Source organism: Echeneis naucrates, chromosome 7 (assembly GCF_900963305.1).
Source record: "Echeneis naucrates chromosome 7, fEcheNa1.1, whole genome shotgun sequence".
Lineage (NCBI taxonomy): Eukaryota > Metazoa > Chordata > Actinopteri > Carangiformes > Echeneidae > Echeneis > Echeneis naucrates.
Window position 1 is genome coordinate 17,959,011 of NC_042517.1, and position 24,658 is coordinate 17,983,668.

General features: G+C 41.5%; 1 protein-coding gene across 1 annotated transcript; it reads right to left on the bottom strand.

The window, feature by feature from the left end:
* Positions 1-1,468: 1,468 nt before the first annotated feature.
* Positions 1,469-24,255, bottom strand: plcg1 (phospholipase C, gamma 1). The gene is made up of 33 exons (XM_029506205.1): positions 23,959-24,255; positions 22,473-22,760; positions 16,416-16,568; positions 15,987-16,080; positions 15,840-15,887; positions 15,245-15,329; positions 15,010-15,093; positions 14,608-14,630; positions 14,450-14,519; positions 14,256-14,357; positions 13,033-13,151; positions 12,397-12,482; positions 11,973-12,093; positions 11,591-11,759; positions 11,330-11,452; positions 10,881-10,982; positions 10,310-10,497; positions 9,808-10,008; positions 9,552-9,671; positions 9,198-9,378; positions 8,947-9,024; positions 8,760-8,863; positions 8,557-8,650; positions 8,291-8,363; positions 7,261-7,424; positions 6,856-6,952; positions 6,473-6,697; positions 6,224-6,372; positions 5,925-6,039; positions 5,429-5,590; positions 5,244-5,332; positions 4,592-4,860; positions 1,469-4,500 (listed from the first exon to the last, which is right to left on the bottom strand). Exons 2-33 carry the CDS (start codon positions 22,687-22,689, stop codon positions 4,458-4,460), a joined length of 3,948 nt encoding a protein of 1,315 aa, XP_029362065.1. The 5' UTR covers positions 22,690-22,760; positions 23,959-24,255; the 3' UTR covers positions 1,469-4,457.
* Between the last annotated feature and the right edge of the window lie 403 nt (positions 24,256-24,658).

Genomic DNA, 24,658 nt, shown 5'->3' on the forward strand with positions numbered 1-24,658 from the left:
CCTGTGCAGCAAATCACAGCCAATGTAAATATAATGCTGCTCTGTATAAATGGGATCTGTACAAAATATGAAATATGTATTTGCAGTATAAACGTACCAAGCACGTCGAGGGCCGCAGGCCTTGGTGAATGGCAGCGCAGCGACATAGAGGTTAGCACTGTTGCTTCATTACAAGGTCGTGGGCTCGGTTCCTGGCCTGGGGCCTTTCTGTGTGGAGTTTGGATGTTGTCCGTGTTATTTTTCCTCCAAGTACTCCAGTTTCCTCCCACCATCCAAAGACATCATGTTTCGGTCAATTAGTGACTAAATTGTCCGCAGGTCTGAGTGTGAGTGTTTGTGTGTCGGCCCTGTGATGGACTGGTGACCTGTCCAGGGTGACCCCGCCCTCACCCAGTGTGAGCTGGGATTGGCTCCAGAACCCTCCGTGACCCAGAAACGGAAAAGTGAGTGAGAGCAAGGTTTTGGTAAACTCCTCAGCAGACAGTCCTTGGAGATTCTGCTTCCTGTTGACATTAATGCATGATATCATTTCTGCAGATTTGAGGATCAGCTGACAATCTCCTGTTCTATAACATCCCAGTGTTTACATCTGGTGACCAGAGGGGCCACTGACATAAAACACTTGCAATAGAACCTGAGTCATCAGACTGGGCAGCTTCAGATCTCCATTTTGTCCTGACAGAAGTGAAACTCGACATGGTCTTGTGTCGTTGTCCATCCAGCTCAGAGTTCAACACGTTGTTCTTTCTCAGATGCTTTCCTGCTCACCATAGTTCTAAAGAATGGTCAGAGTCACCGCAGCCTTTCGATCGGCTCCAACTGGTCTGGCTGTTCTCCTGTCCTTTCATCAGCTCTTTCTGTCAGCACAACTTTGGTTCTTGGTTTTTGGAAACATTTGGAGACAAATAATGTTTGTGAAAATCTCAAAATCTCAAAAGGCAAGCGTTTTCAGAAATACTATATATTCATTTTCTATTGTGATGTTTAATGAGAAGCTCCTAACCTTCAGTTCAACTGCACTGCTGCCATGTCCATGATTGATTGGATAATTTCCTGAATAATCAGGTGTTTCTAATCAATCGCTGCGCTTTTACTTTCACTTTTAACGCTAAAACCTGTGTCTGTCTGGGGATTCAATCCTAAAACAAATAAATAAGATACATTTCAAAATAAACAAGGACTTAAAATGCAAATACATTGCCCCCCCCTAAACATTTTTTTAACTGGCCTCTGGTTGAAGTGCTGAGCTTTGGTGTTTGCTATCAGTGGGCAATTTCACTAGAATGACCACATCTGCCAGATGCTGACACGTTGACTATTATCTAAAATATTTCATATGTGAAAAGTGATTCTTACGTAAGAGACAAGATAAAATTCCCAAAAACCTTCAGAAACTCAGGCTATTAACACATTGACACAGGAAACTTAGCAGTAGCTCCAGCTTTTGAAACTAATTAAAACAAAGTAGTATGAAGTAGTAAGTATTTATTTACTTTTCAGGCTTGAATATGTTCCATATGAAAGGCAAAATTAAAATGAATACTTTTCCTCTCCATAGTTTAGGCACATTACAGAAAGACAAATGTAAATGAGACTGTCAATAACAAAACAGAGATTGAAGAGAGAAAGAGAAAAAAAAGCACAACACATGAAACCTCAGAACTTCGAACGCCCACACAGGAGTTCTTAGTTATTCTGTTTGATGTGACCTCTTTAGAGTTTGTTGTCCCGACAAAACAAGTACGACAAACCAATCGGGAGAGTCGGGAACATGCCAGTTGGACATGGCTCCTACATGCTCACACAGTGCTGAGTGGAGCAGCTAAAACAAGTAACAACACCTGTGTGGGTGAACCAGGGCTGTGAGAGCGCTGAGCCCTGCGTGGACAGCTGATTGATGTGGCTTAATTTCATGTGATGTGTACATGAACAGGCACGTGGACTTTAGCAGACAGGTCAGCAATAAGAGAAATGCAGCACTGGAGGGAGAGCTCTCCACTAAGACCATCCGTTGACCGCTGGAGTCAAAATAAATGTAATATGGAGTAGCTTTGGGATTAATATTGGCGTGCAAAGACAAATAAAGAAAGTCAAAACCTTACAGTGAGACCTCAAGTGTTCACTCATGTCCCTGCTTTTACCTTAAATCATACCATATGGCTTAGGTGTGTCTCAGTGGCCAAACACTGAGTGGGAATACTGAGTTTACATCATATAGTCGTCACATACAAACAGAAAACACTGTTTCTGATACAAAGCTGGAAAGATAACATCATTGGTTATATGGGCTGACTGAAGGCCCAGAACCCCCCCCCCACCACCACCACCACCACCACCACCACGGCTCATTGTCATTCATCACAGCTACGACAAACTCTGACGCTTTAACTTGGCCTGCTCCTCCCAAACACACTTTCAGACAGGAAATGAGAAATCCGTGCATATTTATCGACAATGACATTTACCTCAAGAGAAGTCAGACTAACATTTATGAGCAGATGCCAGAATGAGGACCTGAGGTCAGCAATGATGAAGTCTGAAGTGTAGCGTTTGAGCATCTTGTTTCCATTAATTCAAGGGCAGTGGTGATTTAACTGTATCTCATGGCAGTGGAACTTCAGATCCTCACTAGGTTCTGGAAAGCAGCGTGGTGCTATGACAACATCTCACCTGGAACCTCATTGCTGCACAAACACAGAATGTCCCTTATGTCTTATAGAAAGATTTTTTTTATGCCTTTCTCTTTCATTATTAACTCTCTACTTGCTCATAACTGAATTTATTTCCTTATTCAAAGGTGGGAAGCTCCAATTGACCAACTGTCCAATAAAAACAAAGAGTAAAAGACCTTTGTTTAGGAGCGCTGAAGCACTTTGAGATGTCTGAACTAAAACACACTTCTTAAAGAGTGACAGTTTTATGTTCACTTTAGTCGTGGAGCTGTCAGTTATAGTAATCTGTATATAATGAATAAAAGGGTAATCCGGTTTTAAGATGTGAAGCATCAGTGAAAATATCAACATTTCCAAAACATTCAATGATAAATCCTGAGAGCACACAGCTGCACAACATGTAACTGTACCACAATCTCCTGTTTCAATTTCCACAATTACAGTATTAATGGTATACACATAAATAGGAAATATCTGCTACGTTCTTCGTGAATGAAAATGTGAGTACGTAAGTGGACACTTCAAATTATCGAGCTGAGCCATCGGTGTTGATTTAACTCGCAGCCCAAAGAACATTCCCATGACTGATAAGACATTAGTGTTGCCATTGACTCTGGGGGATGATGAAAATGGAGGAGGGGGGTTATGAACTAAATTATCACTCAACATCATGAACACAACCCCTTTTTAGGGCTGACATGTATCCCTGGTCCAGCTTTATCACTGAGTGAGGCGATTCCATAGAGACATGATCATTTAGGAGTAAGACTCTCTGTGAGGGAGACGGATGCTTGAATGTGTCAGACTGGCTCATCGAGGTGGAAAAATGGAATGATGTTCAACTTTTAGGAATGTTAGAGAAGGAAAAAAGCCTGGTTGTGTACACATGTCAGACATAACAACACGTGACTCTGACTTCTCTCCCACTGCTTCCAACACAAACAAGTGACCTTTTCCTGATGACCTCAAAAATAAAAAAAAAATTCAGGATTAGGGTATTAGACAGGAGATAATTCTTCCTCCACAAAGCAGAGAAGAGAGAGACAATAAAAAAAAAAGAAAAAGCCATAGAGGGCCCTCGTGTTTTACACATATACATTAAAAAAGTCACATTATGAATGTTAAAAGCTTTAAATAATTATAATAATTAAAAACATGGAGACGGGAGCTCTTTGAGAGCAGGTCAGGTGCTGCTGTTCTCTGGCCAACAGCATCGCAGGAATAAATATATATATTCATATACGCCAAATGGAGAAGAGCAAAGGAACATAACCGGGGAACAGTTTCAAACTGACACCTTTTAAAGCTCTCTCCCTCCTCGTAGCCTCTGAACTAAGCAGCTGTTTTGCACACATAAAACACAAGGAGGACCAACAACTCCAGAGAACTTGTTCAGCCTTTTTTTTGTTCTCCTGTGAATGTCCGTTTCTTCTTCCTGTCCGCAGCAGTCAGCTTCCTCTCAGCGCCCCCACCCCTCCCCTCTAATGTCCGAGTCCCTTCTTCTCATCAAGCGAGTGGTGAGGAGGCTGGGCGCCAGGGAGGAGAGAGAGGGAGAGAGAGAGGGGTGGGTGTTGGAGAATGAAGGGAGGGAGAGCTGCCTGAAATGTAGGCCAAAGCGGTGGTGGGTGTTTCCATGGAAACAGTGTTCACAGCAGTCAGTGACATCATCAGTACGGGGAGAGGCGACTGGGTGAGGTGTGCGTGTGTGTGTGTGTGTGTGTGTGTGTGTGTGTGTGTGTGTTGGGGCGGGGGGTACAACAGAAATACATCCTGATTGGCTTGGACTCATACACGGTTCTCTCCGCCCACTCTGGTCCGCCGCAACATCCTGAGGTAAAAACAAAGACAGGAGGATGTCTGGAACCTTCTACACTTCAAAACTCACTGCAAGCACCAAGAACAACATGCCCAACGTTTACCTCCTGTTCTGTGGGTCCATGTGGTCCAACAGTGTCTCCTGAGACACTCTGAAGTCTTCTAGAGAGGACTGGTAGCGGGATTCAAAGGAGCCCTCCCTCCCCATGTAGGCCATGGCCTGGGCCGGTGACTGGGGCAGAGCAGACATGCTGGAGGAAGTCGAAGACACTGAGCTCAACTCCCCCAAACGTTCGCGTCCCACATGTGCAGATGCTGACATTGTTGCGTTGCTGACCGCGAGAAATGGGCTCAGAACCTCTCCGTTTTCATCCTGAGGCAACAAGGAGAGAGACGACTCAGGCAACCAAGGACCTCTGGTGTTCAAGACTGATCTGCTGCTTTATGGTGTCTCCTATAGAATTCACTTACAGGCTCATTTAAAAGGCCTTTTGACATTTTGGAAAATATTTACTCTTCTGCTGAGATCTAAGTGAAGATCAACATGTCTTTTGAATAAAGGTTTAACTAACAGGCTATAGCTGGTTAGCTTAGCTTTGGACAAAGAGTGGAAACAGCAAGCCTGTCCAGAACAGACTAATTAACATTTGTTTAATATATACAAAAATATTGTAAATTATAGTTTGCAATGTTGATTTCAAGTGAAGACATCATGAAGCAGGTTAAGGAATGACACACTAACAGTCAGCAGCTCACCCTGCCTCTCCTGATATCCATGTGGACCAACAGAGAAGCCAGCTCAAGATCCTCGTTGTAGCTGTTCTTCAGAGGTACTGACCGATAACCTAGTGTCGTACAAAAAAAAAAAAATGAATAAAAAAATAAAAACTTTACAACAAGGTCTTTGGTCATCTCAAAGAGTATATTATCAGTGAGCATACCTGTCTTGAGACCATGAATGGGGAATGTCGCCTGAGCCAAGAAATTTTGATCACTGAACATGTCAATCTCATAAACCACAAAGCGGAGGAAAGCAAATGCGGAATTGCATACTGCAAACTCGAATGACTTCCGGGGCCACGTGGGGTTCAGACCATTATCAGCTGGAGAAGACAAACAGAAAACAGGACAAAAACAGCCAAGTAAGAAATGTACAACAGGTTTTTACCAACAAGATGTAAGTATGAGACAACTGGGATCAACTTTGTGTACAGCAACAAGCTGCCTCAGAAAAATGTCAATACTATGCGGTGTTTTCCCTTTTTATTCCCACACATGGATGAGTTGTTTGTACAACTTCCTGTTTTTCTGGATCCAGACAGGAAATTACACACATGTAATGCATCCAGTAAACAGTAACTGCTTGTTTCCTCGGTGGTGGCGAAGAATGACTTCTTTGGCAGAGCGTGGTGGGGTTAAATTTAGAGCAGCTCTCACCTTCAGAGTCTGTTTTTTGTTTGGCGCTGTCATACTCTGCCCCACAGACCTCGATCTCGATCAGGGGACAAACTATGCCACGTCCATGCTTAGGCAGATGGCGGGCGCCCAAAACCTTCAGAGCAGAAGAAGAATTCAAGTTTACACCGAAGGACCTTGTTCACTTGTTTCAGAGCATAAATTCCAAACATGAACACACTGATCCAGAAGTTTCCATAGTCCAACTCCTTTTTTCCTGAAATTTTTTTTTTGTGGATGCTTATTGTGATGGTCATGCAGACACACTCACACCAATGTACCTCTATCTCTAGAGTGACTTGTTCAAGGCCTCGTAGTGTATGTTTATCAAATGGATCAAAGTTATCATCCCTCATGATGGGTGGCTGAAGGACATAGCCACTCCTTCCATTCAGCATAAACAGGGCCTGGTTCATCTGCATGGGTTTGTCTGCATAGAGGAGATGGAATGTCAGAAATATTAGGATAACAAACATATGCTAAATGTATTTGTATTACTGTCATCTCTGACAAGAAGGTAGATGCAGTACCTGCTGTCTGGAAGTTGAGTGCTACGAGTTGAGAACCGCACAGCCACATGGGCAGTGGGTCGTAGTTAGAAGAGTCTAGTCTCTGGCCTCTGGGGTAGATCCTGGACAGCTGTAGTCGATTGTACTGCAGGAACTTCTTTCCTTTGATCTTGTTGACATACTTCTCTGCCTTGGTCTCTGGGAAGGATGACATGTCCCGGAAACAGGCTCGCTCTGTGCCAATCTCTACAGGAGGCAGGGAGAGAGGTCAGCACTCACCCATCGGCATTGGTATTGAATATGTGACCACTGAATTATGCTGCAGGTATGAAATCAGTCGCATCTGTGCTCCAGTATGGGTTAAACTGTGTGTTTTCAGCCCAGTGACAGTGTATAATTCTTACTATCTTCATCAAATGGCACAGGCCTACAGTAGATGACCAGCTCAGATAATTCCAGTGCAATCTTCTTCCTCCTCTCCATCATCTTCCCCTCTTCCAGCTGTGTATACAGACAACTTTAAATACAGCTGCAGAAACACTAACACACATCACTTTGTATTTTTACAAACTTGAATCTTAAGCCTTTATTCTGTCTTATACTTTTTGGTCAGGTTGCACGAAGCAATGCAAAACAGCTTCCAGATGAGTCTGCTGACACACTTCCACATGCGCTCACAGTTTATGTTTCCTACATACAGGTAATGGTGCAAGTCCATAATGTGTGACCCACTGAACAAAATGTGGCAGGACCACAATATTAAATCAAGGCCACTGTTTCCTGTCAGCCACATGAGACAGTACAGGTACCTTCGCCTCTGAGGTCATGGTGACCTCGCGGATCTTCAAAACCCATTCCTTGAGCTCCTCTGAGCTGCTGGCAGCAACATCCAGGACCGTCCCTGTCCGCATGGATGCATTTGGCACGAGGGAGAAGACGTGAGGCCGGCTGCCCTTCCCATCGGGACGCACAACTGAGGAGAAAACCAAAGGTTAGAAGAGGTCAATAAAAACAGGATTTAAAATGTAAATGAACTTTATTTTACTTAAATCTACAAACATTAAAAGGAGGTGTTATTTAAATAGAAGTCAAAACAAATATGAACAGGGAACAACAACACTGCTGTCTGTAAATAATGACTGATCTTAAATGTACTAACTCTGGGTTAGACAGAGTCTGTTATTTCTAAAATGTTAAATTTTAAGCTGCATGCTGAAGGAAAAAGAGGCAGTAATAATGTCCTACAATACAAGTAACGTCATTAAATATGTTGAATTGTTTAGAGCACAAAAATATTTAATTCACTATCTCATGAAATCAAAATCTCACACTTGGTAACTAACAATTGAATAATTGGTATGTTCGCTTACAAAAAGCAAAAATTTTCGTTTTCATCAGCTAATAAGTAAATTGATGAGTGGAACAAAGTTTTAGAAAGCTATAATTTGAGCTTTCATATTGGACCACTAGATGGAGACAAAGAGCCTCGCAAACAAAGACAGGCTTAGATACTTGGGGACACATAAGAGTATGCACCAACACTAATTGGTACACTAATAGCTGTATACTGACTGGACTAGATGTCAATAACAAACCAAATATACATCTGGTAGGAACATCAGTGGTAACTATAAAACTCAACACAGAAAATTAACAATAGCTGAAAAGACAATAAAAAACACAGTGATTGTCCTTTTGCAATTAAAAAAAAGCAAAGGTTAGGCGTTTATATGAAAGCATGTATGACCGGCAGAAAAGGAAGGTGCCCTCTGGCAAGGTCACTGTCTGATCTATAGCCCTGCAGGACAGAGTCAAACAGGAAGTGGAGGGGCCACGCACCAATCTGGCAGGAAGACACGTCCACACTTCCTCTCAGCAGATCTCCCAGTGGGCTGTTCTCTGTCATCTCCTGCTTGACAGAAAAGAAGAGGATTAAGATAAAAGTTGTTGAGCCTTTTGAAGCTATAATCCAAATTACACATGTATACCTGTGACAGTGGATAACAGGCCTGACCTGCGACCTGGGGTGCAGGTGCACTCATTACACTTTAAATGTACAAATGGATAACAGTAGCACTCTTTCAGTCTGTGCATTTTATCCTTACAGCTCTGTCAGGCTCCACAGTTGATGGACTGATCTCCTCCACGTAGTTTGCAGGAAACCAAAACTGTTTCTTCCCTCCACAGTCACCCTTCCACCTAAGAGACACGGAGATAATAAGATGCATTGACCAGATGGCAGGAGGGTGGGGGTCCTAATGGATAATGAAGAGCCATTTCCTGAATGAATGTAATGTCAGTCACTCACCATCCTCCTTCCTGTTTGTCCACGTTAGAGATGATGGCATTCTTGGTGAAGGAGAGCTCATCATCTCTCTGCGCTTTATACTCATACATGGCTTTCACTGTGCACTGAAAAGACAAGGTGGATGGTTTCAACACACATTCACCATCTTTAGCAATGTAGGTCAATTGTCTCTGTAGTGTAGGCTCACCTTGAATGTTGGCATTTGGTTTGCCTCCACATAAAAGCCTGGATTCCTGCCCTCATAGAGAGAACCATAGTCTGGCTCCTGTTGGACAACACACACGTTAACGGGCCTTCTGATTTGACTGCAGGGAATTCTAGCACTGATGCATGCAAGACCACATTAACACATTTTTTCTGCTTGCCTCCTTAAGACATGTAATATTTTGTGTTTACTGATCGCTGCAAGTGAGCCTGTGACTGTAAGGTGGTGCTTACAGCAGTGCCTATCTTCTCCAATGTGTCCTCATTGATGGGGTAACGCAGTTTCATTTTTCGGTACAGTGGATGCTTCTCATAGTAGCTGATGAGATCTACGAGGCTGTCAAACTCTGAGGTGCCCAGCACCACGGTCTGACCCTCCTGTTGCACACGACAGTGCTTTATCTTACCCTCAGCTCTGTAAAGACATTACAGACTTGATAAGTTTATTGCAATAATATGACTTTTAGCTATAAGGATATGATAGCATTCTTCTTTTGTGTGCTCTAATTAGGTTAATTAGAAATGAACTTAGCAGAAAACTCAAGCTATAAAGAAGTATGATTTAATGGGGCAATAGGGCTCAGTTACCTGAAGGAAATAGCAAACGAATTTGGTTCTGCCCGCTTCCTGACAAGGAATGCCCCGTCACGTGGAACCCTCATCAACATGTTCTCAGCATGGCTCCTGGAGAGGTTGGCATGGTACCACCTTGGGCAAGCAAAACAAAGCATAGACCACTTTTCAACAACTTTTCGCAGTTTTTGACAACAAAAGGTGCATTGCTGAAAGTCAGCATTCAGCGGTTCATTACTTAACACTCCTTCCATTCTGCACTAAGACTTACTCTTTGCTTTCATGGGCATTGGTCTGTGGCACCGGCTCAGTCAGCTTCATCTCAAACTCATTGCAGCGTAGTGCCACCTGCTGGTAGTGGCTGATCAGGGCAAAGAGCGTGTCAAACACCAGGTTGTCAGTCAGGTAGAACTTAGGACTGCCTGCCTCCTGACGTGAGTGTATACGACAGTGCTGTACCCGCCCTGAACGCCTGCTCCAGAGACACGCAGAGAAAAAGAAGGTCATCGTTAGACCAGTATGGGCTTTAACATTATGACCCATGAAGGTATCCACACAGTATTTCCATACGTTGTGTGTGAATCATAATCCTACAGATTGATGAGTTTTGAGATACCTCGATTGATGTACAGGCTGAATTATAGCAAATGGAACATGAATGAACACACTTAATACAATACTTTTGTATTATATCTCAGGGAGAGTTCCTCATCAGCCAACTAACAGGGTTAACTGTGCAAGAATTATGAAACAAAATCATGTGCACTATATACCAGAATGATAGTGTGTAGTCTCCCACAAACGTCTCGCTCTCGCGGACAAGGAAGGAGCCATCTGGAGCTCCGGTTTCCAGACAGTACTCAGACAGTAGCCTCTCGGCTATCTGCCGTCCGTCCCTGCCTGCACCCAGCTTCCCATGGAACCATTTCTCTGTAACATGCTGGTCCATACCATTGGACACCTGTGTAATTAGAAATCAGAAGGACATGCTTTTCATCTTATAGCTATCATTAACATCTCCTCGTGCAGAAACATAAGATATATAAATTCAGACCCTTCCGTCCTGTCCTGTGGAACACTTCCACTAAAAGAAAAGATATCTAAGTATTCAGACCCTTTGTATGGCATCTGAACTGAGTTAATTTTCTTTTTCATCTTTGTGCTGTTTCTACACATTGATTGGGGTCCACCAGTGGAAAAATAGAAAATGAGAAGGATCTTGTAAGAGGTGTGATTCTAGCATAACATGACAACTAATTGTAAAGGTGGGCCTTCTGACAATCAATGCAAGACCTTATGTAACTGATTAAGTCTCATGGGCACTACAAACTAACTTGTACTAACCTCTCTGTGCTCCTCCTCATCATCGTTACCCTGATTATTGGAGGTCTCTTCTGAGTAGTAAATCTTACTACTTGTCAGGACAAAGAAATGAGGGTACCACTCCTGAGGGGAGAAAGGGAGGGTTAGGGAAGAAAAACACTTCATAAGAGTCTGGATTAGATGAAATATTGAGAGGGCCCATGTGTTGTACTGAAAAGCAGCCAAAATAAGCAAGAAATGCCTTTTAACCAAAAAAAAAAAAAAAAAAACAGTCATTCAAATCCAAAAACAAGCTTGGCCCAGATATGAAATAGAATATTTATCAGAAAAAAAGTGGTCAGCTGCAAGAAGGTGATGGGGCTTTGATTTATAGCTAAAAGTAAAATGGCTATGTTTGGCTTAACATAATATTACAAAGGACTTCTACAAGCACCATTAGGACTCTTCTTGGAGCTGGAAAACATACTCACATGATTAATGGGGTCTTCCAGATAAAGAATGCCATTTTTGATGGAGTTGCTAATGTCATTCTCTGAGTAGGGAGTGGATGTTGACACCTCCTCGTAGGCACTGCCTTCGGCAAGTTTCTTATGCTACCAACAGATGGATATAGACAGTAAGACGACATAAACAACATTTTTAAAAACATCAAGTTGTGTTTTTTCCTGAAGAAAAATATTGGCACACAAAAAAGATAAAATAATTTCCCAAGTCTCCATGTGTCTCCTGACCTTGATGAGGATTTTCCTCTTGAGCTGGTTGGGTGACGGCAGGCCATCTGCTGCAATATCCACAGCCTTGGTGAGCAGCATGTCTCCAAACACCTTCTTAAAGTAAGTGGCCATATTCCTCTGCTGCACAATACTACAGTGGTCCTCAATGGAGAGTATGATGGGATAGCTGAGGGAGGACCACATTTTGAAACTTAAGAGTTGCAAACTCAGACATTTTTGCTTAAATCTTATTTTCTCTCCTGCTGCAATGTAGAGAGAGTATTGTCACTGCAACCTTTCACATGCGTATGCATGTTCTTTGGTTTTATCTTTGTCATTCTCTCATCACCTCTGGCTGCTCTAAAAATACACAGCGTGGGTTGCACTAATGAAGACTCACTCAGATGTCACGAAAGCATGCTCTTTGATGGTGGTCAGGACATCACAAAACTTTATTTTTGTTGTGAGGGTGTGTCCATGATAGATGACAGGCATTCCATCAGGACCGTCCCAGCAGTCCACTAAAAATAAACACAGACAAGATGTAACTGCCTATGCAACACTGTAAAGAAAGAAGTATTTTCCACTAGACAAAGTGGCCATTCAAGTCACTATGAGCTGGTCCTAAAATAAACCTGCTTGACAAGAGTTTGGTCGATGTACAGCAATATTATGTAATGCTAATGCTGTGAATGCATGCCTGGGTAAATGTGTGTGTACTAAAAGATAAAATGTAAGAGTTAATTATTAGTTTCAAAGTCAAGTGGTGGTGATTTATTCCATAAAGAGTAAAACAGTGTGTGTGTCTGTGTGTGTTTACCCACATTCAATACAGCGGCAGCCCATCCTCAGACAGCGAGCATACGCCTCCAGAGACGATTCACTGGAAAACTGGTCTCCCGTCAGGTAGCTAAGCAAGCAACATCAAAACACACAAACAAAAACACACAGTCCAACCAGTCTGTCAAAGGATCCACATGTAAGAAACTATACTACAAAACACACACTCTATACAGCGGTAGCCTAAAGACACTGATTATGCTACATCAAAAGGATTCTTTTTTTCTTTTTTTTTTTGTTGTTGTTGTTGACTGGAGTAAACACTTCTTAGTCATTCAGCTGGTCAATTCAAACATAATAAAAGCGACATGGTAGTTTTCATTCCACTGCTCCAATGTGTATTGTTTCCTAACTAGGACAGAAGGTTATCACTTGAATAGCCTTTCACACAGTTTTCAATTGCAGGAAAAAGACATTTTCCTGCAAAATACTGGCCTGGATCTCATTCTGAGACATAGTTGCTAAATAATACACTTTTATCTGATGTATGAAATGAATTGAAAAGCCATCTTTGGTTAGAGGTTTGTAGAAAGGATGCCAGACTTCAGTGTTCCCAGGCTGTAATTACAATTGGCAGTACTAAATGCTAGCATCAGTGTCAACCATCCCAGAATGCTTACGTGTTGTGTGAAGAGGAGATCCAGTAGTGGGATAGGGGATTGTTCATATTCTCAGGACAAACTTGGTCCAGGGAAGAATCCCAGATGGTGTTCTCTTTGGCAAAAAGGTATGTCAGGAACTGAACAGGAGAGAGGAGAACAATGTGTTCCAGGAAAAGTCCGAGTGACACTGATAAATTTACAATTTTATCAAGTCCGCAAAAGCCTCAAGTCAACATTCTTTGGTCTTCTAGAGAGCCCACTTTAGGTACAATGACTTTAAATTTCATTCTTAAGATACTGAATTTACAGCAAGATAAGTTAGACGTGACCATATAAAATGAGAGTGGCAAAACAAGTATAACAGCTTCCAAGCACAGCAAAGGATTTCAGAAAAGGTAGATGTTCATACTTTCTTTCAGAATGATCCAACACCATCAGGAACCAAGGGCATCTCTGATTACAACCTCAACAAGTAGTCTAACACATTTATACACTTAGGCTGGAACTCTGGTAGGGAATACTGCCAGGATCTGATGCAGCCTTGAACCATGAGGATGTTAAGACTATGTTGGCACCAAAACCTTTGTAAACAAATGACTTCGAGCCATATTCACAAATGGTGAAGAGTAAATATTGTACTATCAAAACTTAAAGCAGTAAAAGCTGAGATCGGATTTTTCAAATATATACAATTAATATGTGCAGAAATTATGAGAGTGAACACTTCAGAAGTCACAGTATGTATGACATAAGTCTACAGAGCTGCAGGAGGTAAACAAGTCTGTGGTGGTGGTATTTGCTCTCCTATCCGCACGCTGTCATGTAAGAATTCTCAACAGAGGTTAATAAGGATAAATGATCCTCTTATTAACAGCTTAAGGTGTCCTCAGCATGGCCTGTACACCTGCTATCTAACACATTATAACCTGAGGCACAGACAGCCAACTCCTGCAAGCTTCCTCTTTCCTGTAGTCAATCAGAGCTTTATGGTAACCACAAAAAGCACCCTTTACTTTCGGCACAACCTTTCACAAGAGGCCAAGGCAGAGGAGGCTTTCTAGGCTGAGTTAATGGCTCTCTGTGTCATCTTCCACCTACACCAACAACCCGGAGGGAGGGGGACTTCAGAAAAACCTACTTGTCACAACATGTTTAAATTTTCCATTAGAGAGCAAACACCCCAAAAAAAAAACAAGAAAAATGGGGAAAGGAAAGTAAGTAGTGGTGAGAATGTGCAAAACCTCATCTTGGTGGAAATAAGGCTGCTCCACTTCTCTCAGTGGGTCTTTCAGGTAGCCGAACATAAACTCTTGAACTTTGTTGTTGTCTGTAGCCCATAATTCCTGGATTCACACACAAAAACAAATGAATTGGAGTTTGTAAGTGAAACAAAAATTTGAAATAAATGTAATTTTCAAGGGACCAGAGTGATTACCATCTGAGACTCCAGGAGGAAGTTCTTGAAGTCCTCTAGGGAGATCCTCAGTTCTGGTCTGTCAATGAACCTGGTAGGGGAAGTAATTGCTCACTTCAGTAAATATGAGATCACATGATGCTGCAGAAACATCGTGAATGGGTTGAGTTTCAACCTACCTTTGTAGAAACGGGATCTCCATCTGAAAAATTTATCAAAAGGAAGGAACATTTTAGTGAATTAATCAGAGTGCTTCTCTTTCAGTGTGAATGGCTGTCATTATGTAGATACAGATGCATCCTGTAGGGGGGTGAATTGGTTGAATCTGGGAATGGGGGGGCAATGAAGTCATCCGTTTCATATCTGACCCCAGTCTGCCTCCTTGTCTGTTTGTGTCATAATGGGCTGCACCAGAGTGATTTTTTTTTTGTTTTAAACTGGTTGGTATTGATCTCATGGCCATTTGAAAGCAGAGAGATGGGGCAGGAAGGGTGCCTTGGCACAGCATCAGATGAGGAGCTGAATGGATGAAAGTGCTGAGACAGAACTATATGTGGATACAGAAAAAAGAATGCACTTACATTTTTCTGGGCATCAAACATGAGACTGCGGTAGAGCTGGGAAAACTGACTGAAGGACACATCTCCATTCCTCAGCTCTGAGTCCTGAAAAACAAGCTGCAATGTGAGATGTCAGCACAAAGACTGTTAACAACAAAACCAAAATAAATCTTTATCTTCTAACAACGTCACACTAAAAGGGAAATGGGCAGAAAGATGGGAGTGGAGTAGTCTGTGATAAGTTGGAGGTGGTTACCGGAAGTTTCTCTCGGAGGAACCTCATGTTCGGCACCCTGTAGTTGACCTGGCTCAGCATGTTCTTCAGATCCTTACAGGATATCCTAAACACATACACACAGTTTGTTGAAAAATCTAACACAAACACAAAGATCACAAAGACTTCAACCAACTTTCACACATAGGCACGCTTAAAGAGTTGCAAAAACATATGTCCCGCAGGCTCCTGTCTCTTTGGCTACACTTTTACTACACAGCCTGGAATTATGGCGACAGAAGACAATACCCTAACAGTGTGACAAAGGCTTGCTTTTTCATCAGGGATGTAACAGACAAACATCTCTGTACATCTCCTCCATCCTCCGCAGTCTGTTTCCTGCAGCAGGAAGAGGTGCTGGTGTGTGGCTGAGGGCTTAGTTCCTTCACTACACCTCAACACAAGCTCTCTCACAGACACCTACCAGCCTGATTTTCTACTTGCTCTAGATATTACAGTGGGGAAAGGACACACAAGTGCTGTACCAAATATTTCAGTTAAATCTAAGTACATCTATTCCCTGTGAGGGTGATCCTACTAACTGCATAGTTTTGTTCGTTTAACTGAGCTGACTTACCTGTCTTCTCTGTTGCGATCAACCGCGTAGAACTGCTTGCGTAACCACCTTAAAAAAAATAAATAAATAAAATAATAAAAAGTTAATTGAAGCAGTTTATGAATGCTGGTCTGTTCATATCACCAATATGTAGAGGGTGTTGTTTACCTCTCAATCTGAAGTGGCGTCGGTGACTTCAGTGTGTCGGCCACCAGCCAGTTTAACCCCTTCACCCACATGGTCATCTCATCATCAGATGTCGCTGAGGTATAAACACAAGATTACCAGTGGATTGAATTGATTGATTTTTTTATTTTTTTTATTTTAACAAACACTTTGCATCATATACTAATAATGTAATTGTTGTCTTGGGTGTACCAATTTAAACTGACTTGACCTAATAGTGATCAATGTGACACCATAATGAACTAAAAATGTATAAATGCTGGTTGAGCAGAGGAGGATTTAGTTAATAAAATTATCAGCAGCAAGGATTTGCTGTTGACAGTGACAGTACGGTATATACTACCATGTATAAATACTACCATGCATGCAGCATCTGAATGTATGCAAGCCTCTCTTTGCATCTGTGGTTACCTGCCAGGCTGAGTGACTTAAGGCGAAACTCTGTGCCATACAGGATGACAAAGCAGTGAGCCTGGTCCAATCGTGCTGCTGAGTCCTCCACATAGCGCTCAAAATCCCGAGACTTCTGTCCAGGACGAATTTCTTTAATCTCTCGAATGTCAACTGGGAATAAAAAAAAAAAAAACGTACAACAGTTAGGAAAGCAGCAAAGCACTATTTCTACCAGAGAGCTGGTCAGTATGAGCAAAATCAAAACTGTTATATTCATTAAATCCTATTCATCCTTCAGTTTTGTTTTAGCAGTATCACCACTAATTCAGTTTGATTTCACAAATCAATGGATCAATTACTTTCTTGAAGAATCTGTGCTTAAGGAGCCTGCAGCCTCACAAGGGCATATTCATCATTGTCACTTTGATATCAAACAGTTACACTTTACAACCAATAAAGTTTGTCAACACCTTTGATAACTTGTGAGATAACACAACATGGCCACATCTTTGCAAAACCTGCATAAAGTCCATAAGTAACTATAGTGAATTAGTTACAAATCCTTGGCTTTAAAACATTTCATGTTTTTAATTTATTCATAACTCAGATTTTTTTTATTTGCTTCTAACAGTAAGATAGCACAGAGCCCACACAAGTGTAAGAAGCCCCTTTGAACCACATTAAACAGTCAAACAGGGGACGCGACCTGAACCACATATAGCTACATTTGTGCTAGAGACAGACAGATAGTTATACATGGATTTCAAATGAAGATGATGATGAACTTGCGGACCTCAAATAAGCCTCAGTTTCATCTTTCACCACTGATGTCAACCAAAACCACCTTAAGCAGTTTGCTAAAACCAGTTTGAGCTGGGACTTGGTCAACTGTGTGACTTTAACACTACATGTGGTTTAAATTATGTTCAGTTCAAAGTGCATAGTAGCACTAATATGTCATTAAACAGCAAGACATGTATCTAGAAATTACTGTATACTGTAGAAAAGAGCATGGCAGAGATGACATCATCATTTATCTTCAGGACAGATGCTGTAAAAGGGCTGGTACAGCTCTGTCTTGACTCCACTAATGAGCAGTCAGACACTAGCAGAGGGGTTTTATGAGAGTGTAGGCCGTAAAGTAGCTCAACAGGTTCCTATCAGCGTTACATTAATAGTATTTAAAGACCTATCGCCATGAGTCTCCTGTTAAACACACAAACACATATGCACATGCACACAAGCACACACTTCTTTCAGCTCCTGCTCCTCTTCCTGCACCCGAACCACACATCCTGTGCCTCAGTCGCCTACACACCACATCTGTGCTTACGTATAGGTGAGAATGCGCGAGTACGCTTCTCGAGAACCCCCCCAGCCACACCAAAAAAAAAAAAAAAAAAAGAAGAAGAAGAAATGTGCCTCTTCTCATACAGATATTCACCAAGCTGAGCTCTGTAATCTTAAATCATATCTCAGTTTACTTTACCCACTATAAAGGCAAGCGGACTTCCGCTGAGAGGAAGGCAGCTTTGACGGACTAATCTGTTACAAAACACCATTATGTTATTTGAATCAAAATATTTAGAGCCTTCCTCAGACAGATGCAGGAAATAAAGAGATAGTTAGAGGTGCAACCTTGCCAAAGCAGATGAGAGAAGGTATCCTGTAACACAACGCCTCGCTTCCTCCTGTGCTCCGTCCTGCCCACCACACCATTTTTACCAACAGCTGGTATTATTGGGAATTGCCAATCTTTGCCAAAAAAATACCTGAATCAAATTAATCACTCTGAGAATGGACAGATTTAGTTTCCATCTAAAACTGACAGACATGTTACATAAAAATGAAATATCCTGAACTACAAACTATTGGTGAAAGATGATAAACAGACTTGTGCTTTAAGAAACTGATGAGGACTTTTCACCACAATATTCTCGATTAAACATTTAAAGAATAATCATGTTTTTTGACTCAAATGTTGAGTCAAATTATTGATATAGGACAGACCACACAACTATAAGCATTTTCACAAACTATCTGAGAAATAAAAAGGACTACATATTTATAAAAACTATAATAACTGTCATCACATCTTCACTTAATTCAATACTATAGCAGCCATTAGTTGGGTGATGTGCAGGAGGAAAAACTACACCTCCAAAATATCAACAAATAATTGTGTGCTATTGTTTTCCCTGGATGCTGCAACAATGATATGAATTGTGTTTTGAAACAAAAAGATCAGTTTGTTGGCAAAAAAAAAAAAAAAAAAATATGACAAACTGTTTTGATTTGAATTTTTACTATTTTTCCAGGCAGTCGCTGGTTTACAAATATACATAATTCTGGGCTACTGGAAATTAGAGAGGGCACCTGGCATGATAGAGAAAGAATTTATTCAATGCTTATTTACGGCCCTAATTATAATATAACATGTTGTAGCAGTTGAAGTAGATCATATAGCAATTTTCAAATAATTGAGTGTAGGTCTGTAGCTATGGATTATTGCTGTACCGTATTTTTCGCACTATAAGGCCCACTTAAAATCCTTAAACTTTTTAAAAAATCGGCAGTGCGCCTTTTGTATGAATTCTTGTTGTGCTTACTGACCTCGAACCAATTTTATGTGATACACTGCGCTCAAAAATCTGTCAAAATGTTTTAGTGCAACTTTGGTAAGAAACAAACCCGTTTTGCTTGATGGATTGTCGGAGCATTCCCAGCTGACACAGGGACGTTGTATTAACATTGGTCCTCGGTTGGATATGGGTTGCAATGTCAGACAACGTTAGATAACTAATTATGTAGTGCTGGCAACCAACCACCATCCAACATTTAGTCAGTGTTACCTTACTATAATTTGACGTCAAGCCAACGTTAGGTTTTTAACGTAAACCCGATTTTCAAATCCATATTATAATCAAATGTTGTTTCACAACGTTGTTCCCACGTCACACTAACTTCAGGTGTTTGCTGTTGCTGGCAACAATAAACCAATCACTGAACAGCACATAGTACGCTTACCTCTGCCACTTTTTGTAATACCGGTACGTACTGTGCTTCCTTTTATACATGTTTTATCATGCGCCTTATAACCCAGTGCGCCTTATGTATGAAAATAGACCCGTTCATTGATATTGCGCCTTATGGTCCGCAAAATACGGTAATTGAATTATTGGCATTACTTGAGTAATCATTTCAGCCCTTCCTGAGTAACTGGTCAGCCCACAGTGTCAGTGTTTCAGTCAGCACTTATAAATCAGCTGATCATATCAGTTCCCTTTATATCCCATCAGATAAAGTTAGCTGGAAGACTTAGCCCCCCTGATGAATAACTGTCATGCATTGGTTCCCTGTTTCAACACATTGTGAATGGAGCGGGTGTGGGTGTGTGGAGATGTACTCGTTTTCCATTAGCAACTTGGTCTTTATTACAGTGCTGTCATACAGACATAAAAAAAAACTGATCTGACAATGCAGCCCCTTAGCTGTATGCAAGTTAATGTCCAACTAATTTCTCAATATATTTTTGATAAATGAGCTCGGCTGACATCCAAGTGTGTAACTGAAAGAAGTGGCGTGCCAGCTAGAAATGAGGTGAAACGTCTGAGGTGATGATGTGGGTGTGTGTTCTTTATTGATATTTGGATGTAAAACAAGTCAGAGTGATGAAAATTTATATATGTATGTGTACACAGCAGAAAAGATTAACCAATCATTAAAATAGTTTTCTATTTATCGCCCAATGGCTTAACTAATTGATTCAGGTGGTGTTAATAATACTGCAAAGCCATACACAGTCAAAACTACCATCCATGGGAGTTTACAAGCTACTGCATCTTTAGTAGATCTTTTCTGCAGTTGTGGCATGGTGAAATTAATTAATGAAGGGTGAAAAACCTAGGATCTTGTCCAGTCAAAGTTCATTTGACGAGACAATTGTGCGTTAACCAACTGGTTCAGCCAGTCCTGTGAGGAAATGAGTGCTAATTTCCTGATTATCAGAGAAGCCTTGCAAATCCATCAACACTGACTCATATTCAGACTCCTCCTGAACACGTTGAACTGTATTACATTTTACTGACAGGTGTGTTTGTTGTTTAGTGTTCCCTCACTGACTTAGATGGAGTGAAGATGCTGATTCAGCACCACTTTTAAACATTTCCACCCCACACTGAACATTACAACCTTCATGAAACCAGGATTTATAGCAGGATCATTTTATTACATAGCATTCGTTTTTGCTGGGGGCTGTCCAATAAACTGCCAATTGAGTGTGTATCTGCAATAAGCTTCTATTTGCCAATTTGCTGACCTGACACATTTAACTTGCTCGAGTGATGTATACATATGTTTTCTGTATAATCAACTCCTATTCTCCTCTTGGTATCCACATATGTGGACATCACATTTTAGGTCGTCTAGACCACAATACAAAATTTTTCTCTACAAGGGCCTGGTGTGCACATATGAAGCCATTATACTTCCACTTAGTGGTGGCAGAAGAGTATAATACATTAAGATGACAAACAATACAAAAGAGAATGCATGCATTCGGGTTTTAGGAGGTTAAAGTACCTCAGCAAAAATGTGTAAAACCCATTTCACTGCAAAACATTGACCACATTCCCAGCAGTAGTTCAATAAATCCAGAGCTCAACCTGGCGTTATATGATGTGATATTAATATCAAATGGTCTTTGGAGGTTAAAAAAAAAAGGTTAATAATAATTTAGGCACATTGTGTCTGATGTATACGACAGCATCCAGTGTATTTCTGCTATCTCGAAAGACAATGAAGCCACCATAAAAAACAAACAAACTGAGAAATCAGTCTGAAATACTGAAAATGTGAAAATAAAATATTTTGATCAAGGGGGCCAACAGATGCACATTATATTTAGCATCAAACTACATGGCAGTGTCCACAGTAAATAGACATCATTCTCTCTCTGCCATTGATAAGGGGCATAGACAGACAAATCGTTCCCGAATGATCCCACACTTCCAGCAAAACCTCTCATATTCTATTTCTGCACATTAATGAGCCACGTAGGCCCCTTTCACATCCCCCAAAAGTATTAAATAGCAGCTATGAGCTCATGTGTATGAAAGCAAAGATGATACTCCTGCTTTGAAAAAACAAAACAAGAAGAACTAAGGCTTCTGCCTTTTTTTTCTGTGTGCTCTTTCTGCTGCATCCGGAGCAGAGTGCAGCTGTGCACAAGGCATCCTGCTACCCACGAGACAGACAACTTAACGACTCATTGAAGCCCTGCGTATCCTCAGTTAGACACAGTGTTTTGTTAAAGATTAACCTGAATGTCAGCTTCCTCCTAAATTACAGTATATTCCTAATAATGCACCTAAGGAGCTCCAGGAAATGTTATTTCTTTTTCTTGTTGACCTTGAATTTGTACCTGTAATGTGATCCACTGACTTTTTGACAATGGTACTCCTTCCTTTAATATCAACACCTGCAACTAACAACAACAACAACAACTAATAGTTTCACTTCTGTGCGTTCTAAATATCAAACAACAAACACATGAGTATGGAAAATCCCATACATGCCAACAAACACAAGAATAATTTCCCTTAACCAACCAGAGCTTAATTAAATTTTGAATATTTTATCTATAATATTGTTATATAGCTTGAATATTACCTTTGCCTGGTTTTTCAGACCGCATAACAACTCAACAAACACTTCTCAGAGCAAAGCAACCACTTAATGCTTCTACCAGTATCTTGACCCACTTCCACAAGATAAGGCCCCTTGAATGCTTTCAGTGTATCAATATTAATTAATAAATAAATATAATTGAAGGGATTTCTTCAGTCCTGCCTGACATCACTCTCCAGTTGTTTACGATACCATTGTGTCAACGCCACGCCATGCTCACATCAATTCTTTTGTGAGCACTTCACAACATTGTGCAGTTGTCATGCTTCTGTGTGTATGTAAACAAACCAGTTCTGGCAGAAATACCAGGACACTACAACCAGTTACCAAGACCCTCACTATTAACTTGCGTGTGTTGTGTTGCATTTGTGCCCACATGCTACTCACTCTCTCCCTCTATTTTATCCGTGCCACGAGTCCAGATAATAGTTCTGGTCTCCAGCTTCACTTGAAATGTCCTTCTCTCCGGCCGCTGGGACTTCTTTGAATAAAACAGCGTCAATACTGTCCCCAGCTCCAGGTCTCGGTACAGGTTGTTCATCTCTGTGTCGTTGTCCATCCAGGGAACAGGTCCGTTGGAAAAGAAGCCTGAGGTCCCTGCCATGTTCACTTCCCCTGTTTGTTATCCGCTTCCTCTCAGAACAATCTGCTTAGTCCAGGCCTAGACAGGGATACCTACAGCAGGACAAGAGAGGGGGGAAACCCATGAAACAACAATTCTCCAGGGACATCTAGTGTGCTGTACAACATTTTACTGCTGTACATGTTCTGCCCATGGATATATATACCTGCTGAAATGTCAAATACGCACAGAAAGTTTCCAGGATCCGAGTTATTTGCCACTTGCTCGCAACATTAGGTGTATACATTTCAAACAAATTGTGACTTTTGGAAAAAAAAGTCTACTATATACACAATTTGAAATGTTTGATAAACTGTAGTATGGCCATTTACTCCAATCTTTAAGTTTGTCCGTTTATAAAATTATGTAAATTAATTTGCTGATACATTTACAATACATGTATGGAACCCAATAAATATACTGCATATATTTCAAAATGTAGAATCTTAATGCTTTTTACATGCACATTTATAAAATCAGATATGGCATAAGTTCATGTACAGAGAAAACTTGGTATTAAAAGTAAACATGACATAAAAATGAGTGTGCGGTATTTGATCACAGAGGAGTCGCAATCGTGTAAAAACAGAGAAACTGTGTTCCTAAACAAACTGAATGATTTCATAACATATAGGATCTTATTGATTTTTCTGCCTGGGTCAGGTTACTGTCAGCATTGTGTTCAAATAAAGCCCGTCTAGCCCGTCTAGGACAAGGACAAACTCATAAACACTGATGGAAATAAATGACAGCTGCAACCTAATAAAAAAAATGCTACATAAATAAACTGTCTACAGAAACGGTGAGGATGAATTCAATCAGGCCGGATAAGTTTATTCCTAACATGATCTCAGCTTTTGTGAGGCGGATGAGTTTCACTCTGATTCAGACTTGGGACAAACAACCGATGGGCCTGTAAACCTGCTGCAGAGGAAAAACAAAGTTTCCTTTTGGGATCCGGCAGAAATGAGATTGTTGAGGAAGGAGCGGAGCGGGATGAGGCGGTAACAGGAGCCGTCCGGCTCTTTCCACAGCGTGGAGACCGACGGCTGTTAGCATTTCACTGGGCCACCGAGGGGGATAATGGCTGGTTTCTCCTCCTTTTTTTTAGCCACAAGAAAGAAAAAAAAAAACCCAGGTGCTAGGAGCTGCCCTGCCCCTTTCCTCACCTCTCTCCTTCCCCACCTCTTTTCGTGGGAAAAATCTCCTGAAAACAACACGTCGCCCGGGCCGGAGCTGAGCTCTACCTACCGCCGCAATCTCGGCCCGACCGACCGCACATTTCCAACGGCCGCGGCTGCTCCTCCGTCCTCTCCCGCTGCCGTCGTCTCTTCTTCTCCGGTGTTCGCCCCCCCTCCCCACAGCTCCCCGGCTTTCTCTCCCCCACACCGCTTTCAGTTAAATCATCCCCAGGTCCCGACGGCGCCAATCCCAGTTTCCTCTCCTTCTCCCCTCCGGCCGTCCATAGAGAGAGGGAAACAGACAGCCAGGCAGACAGAGAGAACCGTGGCAGGACTACGCAAGTTTGCCTGCTCCTCAGCCGAGGTAGCGTAGGCCCTTCCCCCGCCCCGCGCCGACCACCGGCGGCGTCAATGCTCCGGAGGCCGAACACCACACATCCGCCGCGGAGTTTCACAGTAAAAGCCTAGCCACTTTGTTTTCCCCAACATCAGATTTTTTTTTTATCTTCATATTATGGTTATTATATTTATTTATTCCTCCCCATCTTTTAGCGATGTTATGGGCATTTTAATTTGTTGAGGAAGAAATTTGGAGTTAACAGTGTAAGGGTGCATTCTTAGTTTTTTTCTTTTTCTCAAAAGCACATTATTTCTTGATTTTTTTTTTTTTAAAGGATAACAGAGGATCATCTGTCATATCATAAGGGCACAAATGTAATGCAGCTGGAGCTGTTTGTTACAGACGTTCATCGGGCCTAATGAGACAGGAT